General features: G+C 36.1%; 1 protein-coding gene across 1 annotated transcript; it reads right to left on the reverse strand.

The window, feature by feature from the left end:
* Window positions 1–1,866: 1,866 nt before the first annotated feature.
* Window positions 1,867–13,375, reverse strand: LOC108674481. The gene is made up of 4 exons (XM_018162436.2): window positions 13,283–13,375; window positions 8,560–9,029; window positions 8,077–8,207; window positions 1,867–4,706 (listed from the first exon to the last, which is right to left on the reverse strand). Exons 2-3 carry the CDS (start codon window positions 9,015–9,017, stop codon window positions 8,117–8,119), a joined length of 549 nt encoding a protein of 182 aa, XP_018017925.1. The 5' UTR covers window positions 9,018–9,029; window positions 13,283–13,375; the 3' UTR covers window positions 1,867–4,706; window positions 8,077–8,116.
* Window positions 13,376–22,482: the final 9,107 nt, after the last annotated feature.

A 22,482-nucleotide genomic window follows, 5' to 3' on the forward strand; every position in this document is an offset into this window, starting at 1 on the left:
ATTATTGATTATTGAACCCCGGTTTTCTTGCTAAGTAGGATCTGCTAAAAACGGGAACTCCATCATTTCTTTGCGAAAAGTTGCCTGAATATTAAGAATTTATATTGTGCTAAGGGAATGAAAGAATTTATTGACATCCGATGTATTATTCATCTCAACTCTTTCTGCATATCTCAAATCAAATATTTGCCAAATCATTCTCACCAACTGACGTTTGACGTTTATGTTGTGTCATGACAGCAGGCATCTTGCTCGCTACAACCCGCCGTGCCACCTTCTGAAAAACTCCAGTTTTCTTCCTAGATCCATTAGCATAAATTTAATCAAAAGATTCCGATGAATCAAAAATTTCCGACGAATCAAAAACTTCCGGCGAATCAAAAACTTCCAGAGAATCAAAAACTTCGGACGAATCAAAAACTTCCACCGAATCAAAAACTTCGGACGAATCGAAAGCTTCCGACCAATGAAAAATCGTTCTCACGACAAACCGTCCGTCATCTTTTCAATATAAATTCAGACTTCTATTTCATCACAGCCGTCTTGCATTGTTCTAAAACAAAATATTGAATTTATTTGACAAAACCCGTCTAAAATCTTATATAATATAAGCTTCGGATGACTCGTTCGCAAAAACTGGTCATGCATTTTTCTTATTAAACTTCCGACATATTTTTTGCTACAACCGCTGATTAATCTTTCTAGTAAAACTTACGGCAACTTTTTTGCCGCAACCGCTGCTTCATCTTTCTAATAAAACTTCCGAAAACTTTATTGTCAAAGCCGCTTCTTCATCTTTCTCATGGAACTTCCGACAAATTTCTAATAAAACTTCGGACAAATTTTTAATAAATTTTCCGACAACTTTATGGTAAAATTTACGAAATATTTCTAATAAAACTTCCGACCTCTTTCTTGTCTGAACCGTTGCTTCATCTTTCTAATTAAACTTCCGATAACTTTCTAATAAAACTTCCGACAACTTTCTAATAAAACTTCCGATAACTTTCTAATAAATTTTCCGACAAATTTCCAATAAAACTTCCTACAACTTTCTAATGAATCTACTGGCATCTTTTTTGTCATAACCCGTGCTTCATCTTTCTTATAAAACTTCAGACATGTTTCTTGTGAAAACCGGTGCTTCTTCTTTCTAATAAAACTTCTGACAACTTTCTAATAAAACTTGCGACATTTTTCTTGTCATAACCTGTGCTTCTTCTTTCGGCAACTTTCTTGCCCACACCCAGAATAATACGTTTGCGAATTTTGTATTCCCGAATTTTGTATTCCAAATTCTACTTTCTCGATTCATTATGCTGTATGTAAAAGTGCATAAATACATCTCCGAATTTTGAAATACAACTAAATTTTGAATATGAGTGACATAAAGAAATGTGACTTGCGAAATAAATTTGTATTCACAATGCTGTTTTTAGCGCTTTTTCTCATTTGTGGAAAAAATGCACTATTTTGCTCGCCGTGTCCGTCCATCCGTCTGTCTGTCCGTCTGTCCATCCGTCTGTCTTTCTGTCCGTCCTTGACTTCACGTTTTCGTCGACGAGAAAATGCGCTCTCTGTCACTCACTGCAGTGAGTACTGAGTTATATTTTTTTGGTCTATCCATTGAATCGATAAAATCAATTTATGCTTAGAGCAGCCATTACAAGCTATTAGCTATTAATTACAGGATATATATTTTTATGAAATTGTGATCAACGCAGTCATAAACATTACATTCAATGACAAATGCGCTTGACTGTCCAGTGCGATCATTTTCAGAACAAATTACTGTTTAGATGTGGTATACTTATCTTACCGAAACTATTTCTACACCGACAGGCATAAAAGAAAGCAAAATTAGATGTACTTCGTTTATTGGGAAATAAACAGGTCTTATTACTAATAACAATAAATAGGACGAGATTGACAGTCCAAAACAGCTCATGAAAATGTAAGCAACATTCGAATCGTCAGCTGCTGGACGCATAAATAAGAATTAATATTAAACAATAATCAACAACGAATAAATATTTCTTTTATTCTTCAACAAAAATCTTACAGCAAGATAGTTTCCGCGTCTTTATACTGGGCCTCATAGGTAACATTAAAGTCATCAGTCGTGATGCCACAAGTCTCACTTTTCACGACATTAACACAAGCTCATTAACCAAAACAGTCATCATGCCACCTACGACAAGTTTCACGTATTATCGCTCATCAAACAAAACAGTCATCGTGTCACCTAAGTTTCACATGTTATCGTTCGTCGAACAAAACAGTCATCGTGTCACCTACCACAAGTTTTATATGTTATCGCTTGTCAAACAAGACAGTCATCGAGTCACCTACGACAAATTTCACATATTATCGCTCGTCAAACAAAACAGTCATCTTGTAACCTACGATAAGTTTCACATGTTGTCACTCATCTAGCAATACAGTCATCGTGTCACCAACGATAAATTTCACATGTTTTCACTCGGCAAATAAAAGCCATAAAACTACCTACGACAGTTTCACATGTTATCGCTCATCAGACACAACAGTCATCATGCGTTCTACGATAAGTTCCACGTGCTGTGGCTCGTCAAACAAAACAGTCATTGTGTCACCTACAACCAATTTAACAAATTATCGCTATTAAAATTAAACAGTAATCATGCCACATACGATAAGTTTTACATGTTATCGCTCATCTAACAAAATAGTCATCGTGTCACCTACGACAAGTTTCACATGTCATCGCTCAAAAAACTAAACAGTAATCCTGTTACCTACGACAAGTTCCACATGTTGTCGCTCGTCGAACAAAAGAGTCATAAAAAAAGTTGTTAAACTGACGACGAAACTAGTATGAAGAAAAGGCTTATGATAATGAAATTGGCATCAGCGCTTAATACAAGTTGAGTGTTTGGTAACAGATATTGTTGTCCGCCAAAATATTGTGGAATTATGGTCAAAAATAGGCGGAAAGCTAAAGAATCATTATAAAACTGTAATCCAAGATATTTCAGTCTTCGAGCTAAAATTTATATGCAGCTGTACTTGAATTACCTAATTGCTAAACCTTTACAAGCTGTCTTTACTATTTTTGTTAATAAACATTCAAGACATATGTAAGCCTAATGCTTTTCAATTGTTATTTAAAGATCATTAGCAGAGCTGCCTCAGTTTCTAACAAATTAAGAAATTAGCCAACAACTAATTTCCTCCTCATTAGCAAGTTTGCAGTTTAACTTTGTTAAAAAACTATGAAGAGTCATTTGATTTTCGTCTTTCTGCTGTAATTCTTAACATAATCCCGAGAAACGTCACCAATGAGTATATTGAATAACTTTTGATTGCTTATTGGCACAAAATCAAATGTGATTGGTAGTTTCACGGAAGGATCGATAGATCGGTGCTAAGTGAATTAAGGATTTGCGATATTATGTAATAAATCATAATAAGTTAGTTCTTAAATCAAAATATCTGCAAATAAATAACATGCACGCTAGACATTCACGTATTTTTGGTGAAAGTTTCAACAAATACTTCTTGTATCATTGGCTCAAAATTTAATCTAATTAACGCATTCAATAAATTAAGGCATTATATTTACCATAAAATACAGATTTTTCTTTAGAATTGAAATAAATTGAGACATTGTCACTCCAATGTGGATCCAATGCAAGCATAAATTATGACAAAAATCTGACGTATAACGATAGAAACATCAAGAAAATTCAAGATACTGACATCTCACTGTTGGCTTTCTATGTGAACATGTGAATTAAAGTCCTTGGCATTTTCTCAGTCAAATTTGCACATTCCAAAATTTGTGGTCTGGACCTTGTATTGTTTTTTTCAATTCATTTGTATTTAAAGTCAAGTTCATAGTTAGTTGTGGTCACGTCTAGTCGTTCGTTTTGACTTTCTTTTATCGGCCATGCTAGTCTTTTTAATTTTTTTTTTCTATCGGCCAAGCGAGTCTGGTACAATAGTTGTCACTTCGTTTATCTATTGGCACAATATACATAGAAAAGACTTCGTCTTCATTGGCTATTGTGCTGATAGTCATACTTTGGGCTGTCGAACGTCAGAACATTAAACGTGCTTGGCGATTTCAACGCACAGTCATTTGGAAGCTGCATATTGTCATTGTAAGCAGGCCGACTTTGTCAGGTGTCAGCTGCCCAATGTTTTTGTCAACATGTCAACTTTGTCAATGTCATCCGGCAAATGTTCTTATCAATTTAACATGTCAATTTTGGCAGGGGTCAACCAACTAACGTTCTTGTCAACATGTCAGCTTCCTCGGGAATCAGCTGCGTAATGTTCTTGTCAACATTTCAACTTTGTCAGGCGTCAGCTGCCCAACGTTCTTGTCAACATTTCAACTTTGTCAGGCGTTAGCTGCAGAATGTTCTTGTCAACATTTCAACTTTGCCAGGCGTTAGCTGCAGAATGTTCTTGTCACCATTTCAACTTTGTCAGGCGTTAGCTGCAGAATGTTCTTGTCAACATTTCAACTTTGTCAGGCGTCAGCTGCACAATGTTCTTGTCAATACGTCAACTTTGTCAGGTGTCATTTAGCAGCTGCCCAGAGTTTGCAGCAGTTTGTCTTCTTGGTCAGATGTCAGTTGTCAGATGAGCATAGTCTATGTCAACTGGTAAACCAATTGTCAGTTGACAGTTTGGTTGCATCGTCGGACGTCAACTGTCTGCAAAAATAACAACGTCATAATTTCATATTTTTCAGCTCACAATTAAGGTCATGCATTTGCTTCAGTTGTCAATAGTTTTTAGTGTAAAACATTAAAAAGTGTAAATAATTTCAAAGCAGACCAATTAATATTATTAGATTCAGATCAGATTGAAAAATGTCGTGAAGATCTAAAGTAATAATTTTCCGCCGTCATCATTCAAAGGATCCCTGTAAATCCACATCTTCTTATATGTTTTTCCTATTCTTTATGTATTGAATAAGGGATTCTGGTCCACACCGACTGCTTCCCTTTATGATTGAATGCAAATGGCAGCCAAGTTGCTTAAAAATGGCTTGCTTTTTCACATGGGTAAATAACGTTGATTTGCATACATTCCTCGCGGTCCATTGAGGTCATTTGTATACTGACGGGGCCTCTCGATCCTAAGCCTTTATGTACGAATAGCATTGACGGTAGCATTGACGGCGATAAATGTAGCCGTACACAAAAGGTTAACCTTTGAACGTAAACAAATATTCTTGGCTTCGGGTACCTAATTTTCTACTTAGACGATTATCACATGGAAAAAAGATACCGTGACTGATAACCATTGAGACAATATGACCCGTCGTCATTGTATGAAAAGTCTCGCTATATTGATTCGGAGTCTCAGTTCAACAGACTTTCTTCTCGTTCATAGGCAAAAGTTTTATTCACGTTAGCTAGGCATAGATTTTTTAGCGTTTCGTAGGCTAACATTTTCATTATGTTTGGCAGACAAACGTTTTCTTTGCGTTAGGCAGGTAAACATTTTCTTCCCATAATATCGTTTTGCAAGACGTTACTTCTGATTTTATGTTAAAGTTTCGCCATCATTTTCTTCAGAAATACCCAGATTTTAAAATATTTGAGACGACAAGCCTTCACTTGAGAGACGAATAAATCACGAAATTTGCGTTTATATGAGAATTTATATCATTTTTCGCTTTTCCATAACGGCTTTTAATGAATTCACAGTAATTTTCATTCACTCACAAGAATTCACTGTAATTTTGAATGAACTCGTTTAATTTTACTTTTGTTAGAATTATCGGGAAATTTAAAAATAAATGAATTATTCATCATAACTAATAACCTGACTGCCTCATTATCTGCAACAACTTAATTAATGAGTGGCAGCGCTGATGAAATTCACTTTTATTAAAGTAAGATATCTGTTGGTAGGCTTCTGTTCTGTTAGAATCTAAGAATTTGATGCACTAAATAACATGCAAATTTAACTTCTAATCATGAAAAAATTACAAGCATTAGCAAACCAAAGCATGTCAGATAAACATGAGTTTCATGAGTTTCATGAGTTTCATGAGTTTACATTTGAATAAGTTATAAAAAGTTTGATTTTTCTGAAAATATTTTCGTTTTTATTTGCTCAATTTTCGAAAATGCGTGTCCACTCGACTACGAGGATTACGTTCATACGAACTTGTTGTAGTTTTTGTAGAAGTAAAAAAAATCCCTTCAGAGATGGAGGTCGAACAGACCGTCCTCTTAATTCCGTACTCAGGATTTTGCCATCCTGAAGTGCCTTGATGCTCAGCACAGGATGTTAACAATACAACATTAAACGAAAACAATTGAATTTTTAATAAACTTTGTAGTATTTTTCTTTACTTGAATTACTTCTGTTGTGGAAGAAGTGAAAATAATAATTAGTAAATATATATTATTAAATATTCAGTAAACAGACCGCACAAGGAAAAACTAGCTTGATTTCCTCTCTGCCATTCTTGAGACGTGGGCAGCAATCAGTGTCGTTTTTTGGCGTGCCAAAGGCCGGGACAAAAGGGTTCATATCTGCCACGTCATGCTTACTATGCCAGCTAGGTACTGCAATAACCCTTACAAAACATTCTACAAGAACCCAGCGACGGTTCATTGCTCGTTCATAAGCCTTGAATGACAAATTGCTTTCTACCTCAATACCTTTACAAAATGAGAAGTCATTCCAGTCGTGGAGTTTTTTTCTTTTGACGTTTTTCTTCGTTCGTTTCCCGAAGTAAATTAGTTTGTTTCGACAATAAATTAGGGAGACTACAATTGTTCTGCGTCATTGTAATAATATAAAGAGACTTGTTTTTTAATCAGCTCAGGCGGCTCATATTTTACGCTTGCGTAACACATTATGCTGATTATGCTGGCAGGTGCTTAAATGTCCGATTAACGCATTAATTAAGCCTGCCTACATTATTGTGCTGGCAGGCCCTATAGATATACGACCAACTCATAATTTATACCTGTGTAATATATCATCTGTCAAGTGCTTATAGGCTTAGCGTATGTCGGCTGAAGTCTGTGCTTACGAAAGGTTCTTTCACGAGTGTGCGAACCATCTTCTGCTCGTTGACTTCTTACTAAAATTTCGAAAACTTATAACGATTTTCCCTGTTAAATTTTTAACTATAAATTAACTATCATAATTAAGTTAAATATGAGTTTGACGATTGTGCATTTCGTGATTTGTACAAAAGATATTTGAAGAAATAATCATAACGATTTTCCTTGTTGAATTTTTTACCAATAAATTAACTATCATGATTAAGTGAAATATGAGTTTGACGATTGTGCTCTTCGTGATATGTACAAAAGATATTTGAAGAATTAATCATAAAGATTTTCCCTGTTGAATTTTTAACCATAAATTAACTATCACAATTAAGTAAAATATGAGTTCGACGATTGTGCTCTTCGTGATTTGTGCAAAAAACATTTGAGGAATTAATCTATCTTTATATATACGAACCCGATGCACGGTTTGTGCAACTTCACGCTCGACGTGCATAGGTAAATCTTTTCGATCGGAAGGCACGTACGCCTTTGTTGTAAATAAACACTTGATGGTCGATTAAGTTTCCTTCTCTTAATTTATCTTGATGACGGGAAAAGCACCGGAATAAATTGTAAAGAGGTTTGATGTGTATAATCCTTTCTATCATTTTGATTATGATTCCTCATGAGGCGCTTTAATGAACATTTCATTTATAAATGTTCGAGATGGATACAAATTTTAATTCATCATAACTTTTTTGTAACCAGTAAAACAGTCGGTAAGTTAAGAAATAATCTCAGACTAGGCTTTGATAATAAATTAAATTATTAATCTATGCTGCAGTTTCATAATTGCATTTGTATTCATTTTATAGCAAACGACTGAGAAAGTGACGTCGGTAAACTCTGAAATGATTTATTAATAATACTAATTGCTGATAAGATAACCACGCAAATTTTTGGCTCTCGGCAAGTTAGATAATCGTCGTGAACGAATTCGATCAGTCGCGTACTTTTATTGGCCTGCACCAAACCGCGAGAACATTTCTGGCTGCCTTACCTCGCTCAGTTCCCCTTGAAGAAGACGCGCGTCCGCGCAGTTACAGCGCTGGTTTCTCTTCATCGTCGCCGCTGTACTTCTGGTAAGCGGAGTACAGGGCGTTCATGATCGGCGACATCACCTCAAGAGACCTGAGAGGGGAAGCTTTTCTTGTATATTAATGCGTTGTTAAAATATACCATCTTTTGTTCGGATTCAACCAATGTGGTCGCCATATGAGAGTTATACTTGAATATTTTTTTCTTATATCATCTGAACGTACGATCTTTTACACACATAGTAACAGAGCTTTCTGGTTTTATATAATTTGTAATTTATTTCAATCTTTTAATCTGATTCTCCATAAAACCAACACATAAATTGCATTACATCACTAGATTTAATTTTTCGGCAGCAAAAGTTACAAACTAATTCATAATATTTGAAGTTGATTATTTATCAAATTCGCTATCCACTTTAATCGCCTTTTTTCACTTTAATCACCTTTTGGCGTAGCTACTGTAGGACGAGCCGCCACCCGACGCCCCGTATCCACCACCACTGCTGCCATATCCACCTCCTCCGGAATAATATTCGTAGTCTTCATCTCCATTTTTGTGTTTCTTCCCGAGCGGAATAGCTACGCCCAGAGGGATAGCAATGGCGGCGGCAATACCGGCTGCCACTGCTGCTGCTAACCCTAAAAGTAATATCGTTTTAATCGTCCCGAGAACTATAGACGTCTTGTTAACGGTGACCACAATACCGTTGTTACCGATGGTTACGTACGCCAACCGCCCAGTCTCCACCATGTCGCTGACATCTTCGTTGTCGTACACGGAGTTGCTGGAGTCGTCGGCGTAGTCTGAGGTGATCCATGCCGACGCAGTCGACAGCGTTAAAACAAGCGCAATTAAAACGCTGAATGAAGAGGTCCACATTGCGCTGGAGCTGGAGGCCATCTTTGAATAGTTCTGTAAGAAAAGTGGTATAGAGTGGAAATTAAGTTTATCCTCTTATCACATGCTGAGACTGAAAATTTAAAAATGGTCACTCCTTGCAACGCAGCCATCGAAACCTAGACATACTTAAGTTGTACATAATACTTTAGCATTCCTAATTTCGAAATTCATGACCATGTTCGTATTGTCATTCCAATAGTCCCTATCCAATTTCCAGTCTACTTATCCGTTTTCAATGAGAACAACCCAAATTTAAAATTTAAGATAAAATACATTCTTCGTGAAAAGAGTCATACACCATATCATTCATTCAATGATAGCAATGGTTCTTATGAAAAGTAAAATTTAGATGAATGTGTCATTCATCATTGACCTCAAGATCGACATAAAATTCTCATCATTATTGATTAGGTATAAATGAGAAGGTATGATGAAGTATTCATAGTCCATTACAGACCAGTTGGTCTTTAAACAATAGCCGCAGCCGATTTTCGGAATGACAGCTCATCGATCAAACGCATACAAATGAGATGGATGCTGATGGCATGCCTATCGCGGGCCTTATATGCAAGGAAACCTCCCAAGCAGTGAACAGTCCATTAATGGAGGCCGAAAAAGTGCCTGAAGGATGGCAGCGAAGTCAGATCAAATTCGATTAGTGCACTAATGGTGCACGCCGCTCGAGGATGCAAAGAAAGCCTCGTCGTGGGAAAGTTTTTGGCGCAGGAAAATAGGGGCAGTGTGGGGTACAAGTTTCTCTTTCAGGCAAGTTCTTTCTCCTCGGGATTATAAAGAGAAAGTTAAAGGTGAAATAGCTTTTCCTTTGAAAACAACGATAAGAACTGAGAGTTACTAGAAATTAGTGAGATTCTTTATTTTGGAACCTTTTTTAGTTAACAATGCCGATGCGTGTTATCAAAATCCCCCTTTATCCTTTTACTTAGGGATTTATTGTAATTTGTTCGCATGTGGAGTGGACTATGTCCACTGCATAGACTATATCTAGTTCTAGGAAGGTATCCGGCCTCTTAATGAAGCTTTATTCACCGACTCGTGGCCTTCAGCAAAGATTCGAACACAAAACATCGCAACCAAAATATATTTGGAATGATTTAAGCGACAAAAGCTGAACAAATGGCAACTCCATTGAGTTTCTCTCTTGAAATTTGACTGTCAAGTCGGTAAGCAGCCCCAGCGGCAGAATCTGAGACGATCAGAAAACGGTAAATTAATTCGTTGTGTAAACAGTATTTTGAATAAGTAAATACACAAAGAATATTCAACAAGTACTCGAAGGCAGCAGAGAATATACACCACGAAAGCCTGATTATATCATCGATGGATCTATGAGATAGCCATACTCTGAAGTTCATTACTGACTCCCACTATAAATAGAATACCCTGCTGCTCAGGCGAAAAATATGCAGACAAAATGACGAATTTTCTTGGCGGGATCGATTCTGTATTGTGAGCCAAGAGCCACTAAACTATAATCTTGCAGACTTGATAAAAATTTGACAAGAATTGATGATTTCTGAAAGGGAAACTTTGGCTTACAAATTTACGGTTTTCGTTGATGCACATATTTTTTGCGACAGGGCCACAAAACTTTTAAGAGACTAAACTTTGTGATCGGAACTTCGTGGCATGTATAGAACAGTCACATCGAAAAACTCTATAAATAACTTGTGTACAGATTTAATCCTTTCGTTTTTCTAAAATTTAAATTGAATTTAGGAAGCAATTTTATTTTACGTCAGTCATGCACGATATCTGTACATTTTTTCCCCATGATGGACACATGAGGTGCAAGTCCTAGCCGAAAAAATTTACCCCAAGCGAAAACTTTTGAGTTATCCAACGCATATAAAAGATAGTGTCATCATTCCCATACGAAAATAATCCGCGACCAAACCTTCATATCGCGTCTATTGCCGAACATTACTTGAATTGTACAAATATTATGTCCAACTATAAACTTGAACGCCATTCATGATAACAAAAAATCTTTACAATGGCATAGCACCAATTGCAATGTTAGAGTCAGCTTCAGAGTCGCCGACTCGTTCTATTTAATTTTAATTTAGAGAAAACAATAGCAAAGTTGTCCACGATGCTGTCAGATTGCAAATTTATCAGGCCTACGTTCACGGTGTTTGTAATGATGGGGTCTACGTTTATGGTCTGCTTCATGATCGGATGGGTCGAATCTTATACGCTTATGGTCTATGCCATCGTCGGGTCTACGTTTATGGTTTACATCATGATCGGGTGGGTCTACGTTTCTGGTCTACGTCATAGTCTGGTCTACGTTTATGGTCTACAATTAACATCAAAATCGGGTGGGTCTACGTTTATGATTTACGTCATGATCGGGTCTACGTTTATTGTCTATGTCATGGCGTTCAGTTAGTGATTTGTTTTCGCTATGATGAGTTCAAAAACATGGCCAGTTCTTGTGTAAAGATCAGTAACAAATTGAAGAAATATTGATTTTTTAAACCTACGCGTTGCGCTTGCCCTGTTTCAGTTATTTTTGTGAATTTTTTTTTTTGCTGATTGCAGGAGGTAAAAAATGTTATTTTTTCTGAAATTGTGATTATTAGCTTTTAAAACGTTTAATAACGCTTAATAAATGGCAAAATACGCTTGAAATTTTCGCCTGTACCATCAATGACAATTTGTATTACAATGAGGAAACCATAATTAATTTAACTTGAATTTACAATTCATTAATTCTTTTTGCATAGTTCAGAAATTAATTATGCAGTAGAAGAAGAATAATTTTTGAATGAAATCTGTTCTGACTTGATGAAGTGCAAACAATTTAAACTAATTCAAAATAGATCAAGGACTTTTGCAATTGTTTTAAATTTTCAATTTCTATACAATATTCTCTTTATTTGTAGTGCATGTGTCAAAATCGTGCACTAATCTTATCTAAGGATCGTACGAACCCATAATCCATCTATACAAGTATAACTTAAAATGTTTTTGAAGTTTTTATAAGGAATATTTCAGTTGAATTGAAAAGACATTCACGAATAAATAAATTCTGCCATCACGGATCAATTATGGGCAAAGAAACTAATTCTAGTTGACAGTACTGCTTCATGTATCAGAATTTAAGAAGATTATCATTAACGATACACTATATGGTCTCCGATAGTTATTATATTCATGTATTTGCCTGATCAAACAACTGGGCACTTGGCGAGGAGTTCCCTAGCTTGTTATTGAAATAAAATTGCCTATAAAATATTTTAGATAGAAAAGAATTTTAAATCTCCGGTGAAATAAATTTTAAAAACTTCAGTAAAACTCTCTATAAATACTCAGTTGAAATAGCCAATAAATTTCCACTGATGTCGCATTTTAAATCTCCGGCAAAATAAAAAATGTCGTACATCAAGCATGTACTGATAGATTAAATTATTTATATTTCCAGATGCATAATTTTAAAGCTTCTGAATTTTGAATGTTTTTTCACTAATATTTATTTGTGAAAATAAATAACAAATATGAAAAATAAACAAAAAAAATATAAATTATTATTAATTTATGTTTTCAATAATATTTTTAGCTTTATTAAGCTGAAGAGATTGGTTGAAAGTAGTTTTTTCGGCGCACAAAAGAGGTATTTAAAAATTGAACCATTATGAGAAAATATCTGGAATTCGGTTATACAAAATTTCCCTTCCTAATCAATCTAATTCCAATGAATCCGACCATTTCAATAACACTAAAAGATTTTTAGCTGACAATCCTACCCGTTCTTTTATCGTTGATAAATGCTTCACGTCTTCACAGCGAGTTCTAAAAAATTATGAATGAAAATAGATAAAATTATGAATTGTTATTCATAAAAAGTGTGAATTTTAATTCATGAAATTATGATTCAAATTCGCGTGTTCAAGCAATTATTTCAAAGAAGTGGCGTAATAACGGAAGAGCACGCTGTACTTGATGCATCTTGCGATGAACAACTACCGCTCAAAGAGACCTGAGAGTTCATGCCTAGATGACTACTATCAGACAATTTTGGTCACCAGCTCTTGCATTTTTTTGAAAGCATTCATGTGATTTTGGTATTTAATCTAAGGATTGAAAAAAAAATTGTTTTATTTTCATAACCTGATTCATAAAATGTGATAACCGATTTAACGGTCAAACACCAAATTCAATTTAGGGCAACATCTATAATCATTTTGCACTTTACAAACAAATTATTCCCAGCAGAGAACTTTATTCTCCAATAAACTCACAAATAGTAGAGATGATGTAAAGTAGACTCGATAACAATATCCCACTGCCCACTCGTAAAGCTCGTGCCGTCACCAGATGCACACGGTGCACCAGCCGATCATCTAATGAGAGGTTACCCGCGTCTGCGGGCCGTATTTATAGCCGCGCTCGAAGTTCCTTCCCAACAGGACATTGAAGATGATTTACCGGCAGCGCTTTGAGCTTTAATCGAAAGTCTTAGGAGTACATGGCCGCGAGTTTTGCATATGGGCAACGAAACGGAACTTGCTTCTCGCGTTCTGATGACAGGACGGTTGAACATTCAGTGGGCTGTGACATTGCGGTGGCACAGCGCCTGATAAAAACTTATGCACTATAATTCTGTCCGTTATTTGACTACCAAAATTATTCAAAAATTAATTGTTTTTTTAGCAACGTAAGATAAATCATTATTACTCCGACAAACCATCTTCATGCCAGGGGCAATATTTAAGACCGCGGCATAACTCCATCTCCAGCAATTTCTGCTCAAGTTAGCTCCAGCTGTCTGCTCAGCATCAACTCCAGCGTCCTGCTCAGCATCAACACCAGCGTCCTGCTCAGCATCAACTCCAGCGTCCTGCTCAGCATCAACACCAGCGTCCTGCTCAGCATCAACACCAGCGTCCTGCTCAGCATCAACACCGTTGACCCACTCAAGTCTTCAATGTAAATAAGAGCGCCAGCGCAAGCCTTCGTATCTAAATAGAGAGTATAGCACGTCCGTTGCATTTAGGATTAGAATTAAAAGTATCCTGATTCTAATTAAATCTAATTTTTAATTCGAATTCGCTGAATGGAAAAGCATAATTAGGTGAATTTATCTGTAGGATTGTTGTTGCTGTTCTTTAAATAATTTTAATCTTGATGTAGTTATAGGTTTGCAATTTTTAATTCTTAGTTTTGTTTGAACTTATTACGAATTACGTAGAAAATGGATTAACGTTCAGTTTAGTTTCAGTTATTGTTTCCGGGGTAGGAAATGTCATTCGTATTATTCATGAAGACTTCATTTATTTGGCGTCAGTGATTTCGAATTGAACTTTTCTCCCATTAACCATGCCATTCATTTTGTCGATATTCCATAATGGTTGGGAAATAGAAAATGTGAAATATTTCCATGATTGCGTACTAACTAAATTACGATTTGAAAGCGACAGCACAGTGATAAGTTAAGAGTCCTCGTTAAAACGGAAAGTTTGAAATATAATGAGGGGTTTTTTGCCTAAAATAAAAAAAAAATAATTACTAAAAAATGAGGTATAAACTCTCTGGTAGTAATGGATTCCATAGAAGAAAATTTCGGAGAAACGATAGGAAGATATTGTCAGTGCTGAAATTTTATCTTGATGCCGATCTCGAGGAAAAGTCCGCAGGTGATCATATGTTGTCAGACTCTCGGGCGACATCCCTCACCAGTGAGGTGTTCACAGGAAAATCAAAACTAGGATATTTAAATTCAATAAAATATTTAAATTTTGGTAAATCCATTTGAATAATAGTTTTACAAATAATGGCACTTTTCACCGCCTGCTAACATGTGAACGACGCTGCTGTACGTTGATGCTGTGTAGAGAATGCAGCAGCGTAAGGGGCATGGCCTTTGTTAGCGAATTACATTAGCTATCGAACAACGAAAGTGAATTGTAATCTAATTACTTCATCCAATGATCGTAGCTTTACCGAGGAACAGAGCTCCAAGCGATATCTTAACTCAAAGGCTGCTCCAACTTCCAATTCGATTGTGATGTAAATGATTATAAACGTTCCGAAATCTTATTGAACGTATAATATCAGATATAAATGCTATATTAATCGAAATTGACAGGATCTCAGCTTCTGCCCACAACTGGCCACAAAATATCAATAAATCAGGTAAGACGAGGTAAGTGTAAATTAACTGCATCACACTCTGTTGAACTCATGGTACTTTTAGTGTCTTCAAGACGATGCTAACAGAGATTCTGAGATAAAAATCATCCCCGATATTCAATTAAAGTTTCGCTAATTTTTCGATCACAGCATTTCGGATCATTCGTGTATGAGCGACTCGCTAATCGTTAATGAAGTGTTCAACTGACGGTTTACGAACAGATATTTAAATATTGCTCTATTCTTTTATTAAGGCTCCGTTAAAAATTCGTTGGTATTCTTCTTTGAATAAATATTGTCTTTTGTGCAGCATGCCCCCCCCCCTCACTAAAATTTCCTACATTCGTATAACTTTTGACATACGCGAGACCTTAATTGAAATGCGAGTGTGTGTGTTTCAACCTGACACCGCACAAACTTTAATGAACCATCGATTATTATAATATGTCTATCTATATATCGATATCATTAACCATCGTTCTCGCTCATATATTTGCATTGACTACTTACGAAAATTAAACCGCCGGTTAAGCTATACTGAGTCTTGTTCATGAGACAAGAATAAATTCTATCGTTTTCGACAAAAAAACGAATTGATGGAAAGGGAGGAAAACTAAGAAATTGTATTTTTTTTGTCTCTGTATTATGTCGAGATGGTCGTGCCATCGTATTCCATAATAGAGATGAACTGGCTCGGTGCAGCAATTTAAAAATTCTTGTAATAGTGATCAAATTATAGGCCAATTTGTAGCGCCATTAAGATCATTGATCTTGGACGCATGATGGCTTCAAAGAAAGGATTACAATTTCATCCCATCTAAACAGGCATCCACGAAGCGACAGTGACTGGCATTTCAGAACCTAAAGCCATATAATGTTTCATTTCACCGATAATATCTTTCCAGGGGGGGTTTCTTTTCCATGAGCTTTTGATCCCTTTAATATATAGTTTGGCTCAATGCACGTAAATGATGACATCATAACATATATTTTGTTTACAACATCTTTGGACATAAATTTGTTGAAATGAGCTATGTATTAAGCAGGAATATAATTACAGCTTTCACCTACTCTTTCAGGTCCATATCGCCTCTAGTTATGTAGATTACAACTGTTGGTATAATGTGGTCGCATCATCTCCATTGAGTGGATGATATTCATTTGAGTCTGAAGTCATTTGATTATTTCGAATTTGAATTATAGTTCAGTAATGTTTTTTAGTAGGCATAGATTTAACTATCGAAAAAATTGTAGATGACTATAATCGTGGGCTTTCTTGGACAAAGAAGACGACTGTCTAGAGCTCTCACTATAGCTGCCACTCCTCAGAAGCATGGCAGGCTAGAGCCCTTGCGCTTTAGCTATTAATCTGTTTTTGAAAGTTGAAAATATTTTGAAGTTGAAAATATGTATACATCATCACAAATATTTTCCTTCCTGAAAATACCTCAAATCATTCATCACCCACAATTGAGAGGTGGGAGGTCTTCAGTGGCTGAAGCTGGCTGGAAAGAAGCCGCGTTATTAGCGTCTCATCTTATCTTTTCGCATATGAGAAATACAATTTTTATCTTTGGTGGTAAAAATACCGCTAAATTTTTGCGACATTTTCCAATATTCCGCTAAATTTGACCGTACCAAAGTGAGAGTCCAACGACAGCCAGAGGTGGTGGAGTAGACGCAATGCCTCACGACAAGAAGCCATGAGACTCCACTTCGCCTCCCGCGGGTCTGCACAACAAAATGGTTATGAGGAAAATATTATTATTATATATTATTATAATATTATTGCCTAAAGGAAAATATTTCACAAGTTCTTCAAAGGCGAAGAAAAAGTCAAGAAAGTTCACCCATATGCCATAATTCAATTCATAATTATTGCATTTCATTATAAAAAGGTTAATTTTCTTCAATGTGAATTTTTGGTCAATTTTAGATTTAATGATTCAGGATATCTTAAAATTTCACGAAGCTGATCAATATGGTAGTTCTTTTGATCCGGGGAGTTTGAGTCAATGCAGTTTTAATTTAAGAGCATCTTGAAAATTTTCCACAAACTCACACATGCGATAGGATCGAATTTCGTCGTGAGTGGACTCTGCAAGGGTATTAGTACAAAAGAACGAGCGGGATATTCAGATTACATATATACGCATAATAGTTACAACCTAATTTGGAATGAATGAACCAAGTTTTAAATGGCAAATAAGGTATTTATTTTAAATTTTACGTGCAAAATATCAGGAGTGATGACAATTGCGATTGAGTTGCAGATAGTTGCTTTCCCATCATCTTAGTGACTAGTGATTAGATTTGATTGCACAGATTAATCGATTATATTGCCATGAAAAAAGTTTGTCGTTAATTACGCTCGAGTTTACGAGGCGTGAACAAGGTTCTTTGGCGATGGCGTACAAAAGCTGCTCAAAAGACACGATAAATGCCTCAATATTAATGAGAATTATAACGAAAAATATAGAATAAATTATGGACTTTCAAGTAAATAAATTATTTCTTTTTTTTTATTTCAAAATTGGTCATACGGCACTCTGCCTTGCTTTCCAACTAGAGGAAGTCAGTTGCAACATGAACCGAGTAGTTGTCGCTTCTATTTCAAACGAACGTAGAGAAGTTGTGAAGCAGAAATTCAAATCATCAAACCTGAGCCTACTGCAGCAGAGCTTCAATCGCCGAATGATAATCCTCTTGTTATAAGGGGTATAATTTCTTCGGATTTAGCGGACATTTTCTTTCTTATTGAAGACGAGATCCTCTCCGGGTGTCGTCACCGATGCTCATTTCTTCCAAATCACGAGTCATGACTTCAGATGAGGTACCAGCTAACCCTGAGTTTCAAACAAAAGCTCTGAAAATGAAAGGACAAAATAAAGCTTGTCGTAAGATCATCAGGCAAGAGAGAAAAGAAAGCTGATACCGTCCCTTCGAGACCCTGATAAGATAAGACCTTCTTTCCCAGCTTAGGGAAGTAGACAATTCGATTAGGGCGATATTAATTGCGCTAGAAGTTGGCAACTGTTTGATTAATGGACATCGTTGGGCTGTTGATCGACTGCGAAATCCAATCCCACCAAATAGATAAGGTTGAATCAACGTTTAATTAAACGTTGTTTGATTGAATTAGTATTGTTTCAACGTCACATGCATTGTTGGAAGGGTGTCCTCATAGGACTTGCTAGCGATGCGTCCCTAATAATTTTGCTTACCAAGTCGATTTTTACTGTTGAAACCATGAACATACGCAATTTTTTCTCCGGTATCTGCATCTCTATGACAAAATGTTCCTTGTGTTAAATAATTTCCTCGGTAAATAAAGTTTTGAATGAGTTTAGGTCTCGGAATTTTATTTTCTGTCGCATACCATTTCATGCTTGCGGAAGAGAAAGTCTGAAAATATAAATGTTTCATTATCTTTCGAAATCGAAGTGTTGACTTTTAATTTTTTTACCACTTGGATACCCTAATCCGAATTCTGTGTGAACAGTTTCACATTGACTGTATTTTTTAATACTATACGAGTATAAAATCGTAATCTTTTATCGAAATCTCTTCTTCTTCTTCATGGCCGGAGTAAAATCATGTATATGTATCAGTCAAAAAAGATCACTCGCTGAGGCTGTATCGATGTCAGTAACAGTTAATTAATCTGAAAATTCTTGAATGCAAAAGTGAAAACAATGTAAATATTGAGATGCCCAAAGCCAACTTTGAAAATAAATTAATCATATAATCTGTACTTTTAAGGCTTGTAGTCAAAATGCAGCGAAGTCTGAGAGGGAGGTTTTCGCGACCATATCGTGTGAAATTCTTGATTTGCCCGAAGCTCGGCTAGTCGCTACCCTCGAGTTTATACTCTTTGTAATATGATATCCTATAGCCAGCCAACTTCTTGCGACAACTGGTCGCTTTCAGGTGGCCGAGGAATGGCCAGCGGTCGGCTATAACTAATTGGACTAGGCCGACCACTGGCCACGTATTATTCCTCGCCCCTCATTGAGTTCGCCTTCACCACACCGCCCGTCGTGAACTGACAGTTCAGTAATTTATGACGTCTCTTTCCCCTCATGTATTCCACAACGTCTGCATTTGAGCAGTTAGTATGCGGTATTTCCCCTCCGCGTATCAGCAGGCTCGATCATAACTATTTTTGGTAGATAATCTCTACAACAAGGAGGCTGATCATGGAATGTCGAGTATACCATTCAATGGAGAATTAAAATTACAACCCGTTTACATCTCGAAAAAAGTGAAAAAGTCGCAGACTTGGTGAACAATAATATTCAAAGTTTCTTTAAAATTCCTTTCATTATAATTCTTTTAAAACAAATTTTACATATTTTTTGTTCCTGGCCACCGTTTATAAATAAATAACTGGGTAAACATGGAAAAATCCATATCGCCATCTCATTTAAGAGTGCAGTAAAGTTAAGCCTAATTTGTGAAGAAACTCATAGGGAAGAGCCGAGCCTGTTCGAGGCCTCGCGGTTCTCAATCAGAGCCAAACGATTTGCAAGAAGCTGTGTCTAGCGTTTGCTCGATGTATGCTGACGACACAAAAAACAGAAGGATTACTAGAATTTGAAACAAGAACCAACACCAGGGGCCACGGCTATAAACTAAAAAAACAGCGTTGGAACACATCCATGCGACAACATTTCTTCTCGCTTCGAGGCACCGACATGTGGAACAGCCTCCCTGATAGCATCGTTGACGCTCCGAGTATGAACATCTTCAAAAAAAGACTAGACGAAGCTATGCAGGAGCATATGTTCAGTCTTAAAATGCCCAGCAAATTACGGACCAGGCAATAAGACTAGACGAAGCTATGCAGGAGCATATGTTCAGTCTTAAAATGCCTAGCAAATTACGGCCAGGCAATAAGTTCAGCAGCTATCTCAATCAATCGTCAGCTATGGAAAGATCGGGTTCCAAAGGCCGGATCTCTTGTGAATCAAGTCACGAAAAGTTCAAGAATCGGCAACAGGCCATGGACCTATTTCTTCAACGCAGACAATTCTATTCTATTCAATTCTATTCTATTCTATTCTATATGATATATATAGCATCTAAGTACAGTACAAGTTTTTCACAATAATTGCGGCCGCGGTACTTTAGAAAGTCATAATCAGTACTATAAGAACTGAAATTTTCATATGAAATAGTCGTCAAGCCTAAGTAGTTAGAACTGTTACATTGTTATTGGCTAGCGGCTGGAGCGACAGCCCGGTGCCCTCACTGTTTGGCAAGGAACTTAACTCGTTATTTTGGATATTTACTATTTAATCTTTGAATATTCCTAGTGATAACTTGATGAGTGATATCTGATTGTGTCACCATTAAATTTTTTAACAGTTTGCATTTGATCATTCGTATTTTAATTTGTTTTCAAAAAACCGTTTCTGGAATGATAAATAAATTCAATCGTTGAAATATTTGATGTTGTGCTAAGCGTAAATACTACAGTTTAATTTTATACGAAAGGCGAGAAACAAATTTATGCTAATGTTGGGTGGTCTTTAATACTAGTAATATTGAGCGTCTGTTAGCGGTTATTTGAGACAAAAAACTCTGTCTCAAACTATTTTGAGCCAAAAAGTTTTTGCTATTTGATGAGCAGCTGAGGAAACTCTTGCAATGATTTGTTTTTACGAATACCAATAAACGCTAGTGCCAATTAAAGGCCGTTTTCGCTAGACCCACTAACCAATCGTGCAAGAGGCCGTTTGCGGGAGACCTTATAATTTTTCATACAAGAAACCGTTTGCGGTTGACCTTCTAACCACTCTTGCAAGAGGCCGTTTGTGCAAGACATTCTAAGTTCAAGGAAGAAATTAAAGGAGACCTCAAAAATGAGATAATAGGAGCTGTCTGTAAAAAAGGCTGTCTCCAGACAGCTCCTACAGGCTGTCTGCCTGTAGGAGCTGTCTGTAAAAAAGCCTCCCAGAACAACGCTGAGTTGATAAAGTCGATGGCATTCATTATTATTTTTGGCGAATTAAAAAAAATCAATTACATTGTCTGGCAGCGAACTTTGAGACCTACATTTTAAGGGCAGATCTCTTTGAATTCATAAGTTATATGCGCTCTTCTTCTCGGCCATAATTTCGCAAACAACTCATGAGCTATAGATTGGGTCAGGTATTACATGAATCTATTAGGTTCACATAAACAATTTATGCTGCATGCAGAGAAATTCACACTAGAAGTAAATTCTGTTCAAATTTCCAGTGTGCCACATTACATGGTAGCAACCTCATTTTATATAGGGCGGTATTTATCAGATTATATATACTCCTTGAAATGCGCTTTCTCAATTAAAAACTATAATCGAGATTAATGCAGGCGCAAGTAAGCAGTCCTCCCAACGTCGCTTCACTTAATAATAATCCTGAATTTTAATCCATGTTCGAATCCACGTAAGGAGAGCATGTCGGTCAAAAAAAACTTTTTTTATATACGAGCGGATCATTATGAAACATGGTACACATATGTAAAAAATTTAAGTCAATGACTTCTTTGTTCATGTAAATTTTTCGAAAAAATGAAAGAAAACGTGAAATTCATAGAAAATGACAAAAAAGGGGGTACTGTAGAAATCTATCTCCTCCTACGATTTTCAAGCTACAACATCGAAAGATATATCATTCCATACGTAAAGACCATATCTTGAAATCGTCGTTTCATTTTTTGGAATTTTTTAGTTTTTTATTTAGTTTTATTTTTTACTGATTTTTTTTCGATTTTTACCCCTCCCCTTTTATCTCTCAATGCTGTAGTTTGAAAATCATAAGAAGAGATAGATTTTAAAGATGGCGTATTTTGGAAATTTTAGTTCTTCAGGGTAACCAAATAGGTGAAATTTATTGAAAAAAGGGAATATGCCAAAAAAAGGCTTGATATTGTAGCCCAAGCTTTCCCACTGCAATTAGTTGCCTTTAGGGTACCAGAACGCGTCTTTAGACTTATTTCTGTCAGGTTTAGCGTGAATAATAAGCTGTAAATGTGTATTTTTACATTAATGTAAAATAAAAAAATGTTCATTTTATATAAGTTCAAAATGACCTAACCCCAGAAAAATCTTAATAGTACATATTGTTAAAAAATTTCCATTTTATATTTTTTTGGAATCACTTTACGCAAAAACTAGAGCACGCATATACATGCCGTTTGCTGCGTTAGACGCGCTTTTTCAGAAGCTACAAAGTGAGCCAAGAAACCGAAAAAGCCAAAATTTTCGATTTCTGACCGATATGCTCCTTTTGTGTAGGAGCTGGAAGAAAGATTTATTACG

This window comes from Hyalella azteca, unplaced genomic scaffold (assembly GCF_000764305.2).
Source record: "Hyalella azteca isolate HAZT.00-mixed unplaced genomic scaffold, Hazt_2.0.2 contig15311, whole genome shotgun sequence".
In the NCBI taxonomy this organism is placed as follows: domain Eukaryota; kingdom Metazoa; phylum Arthropoda; class Malacostraca; order Amphipoda; family Hyalellidae; genus Hyalella; species Hyalella azteca.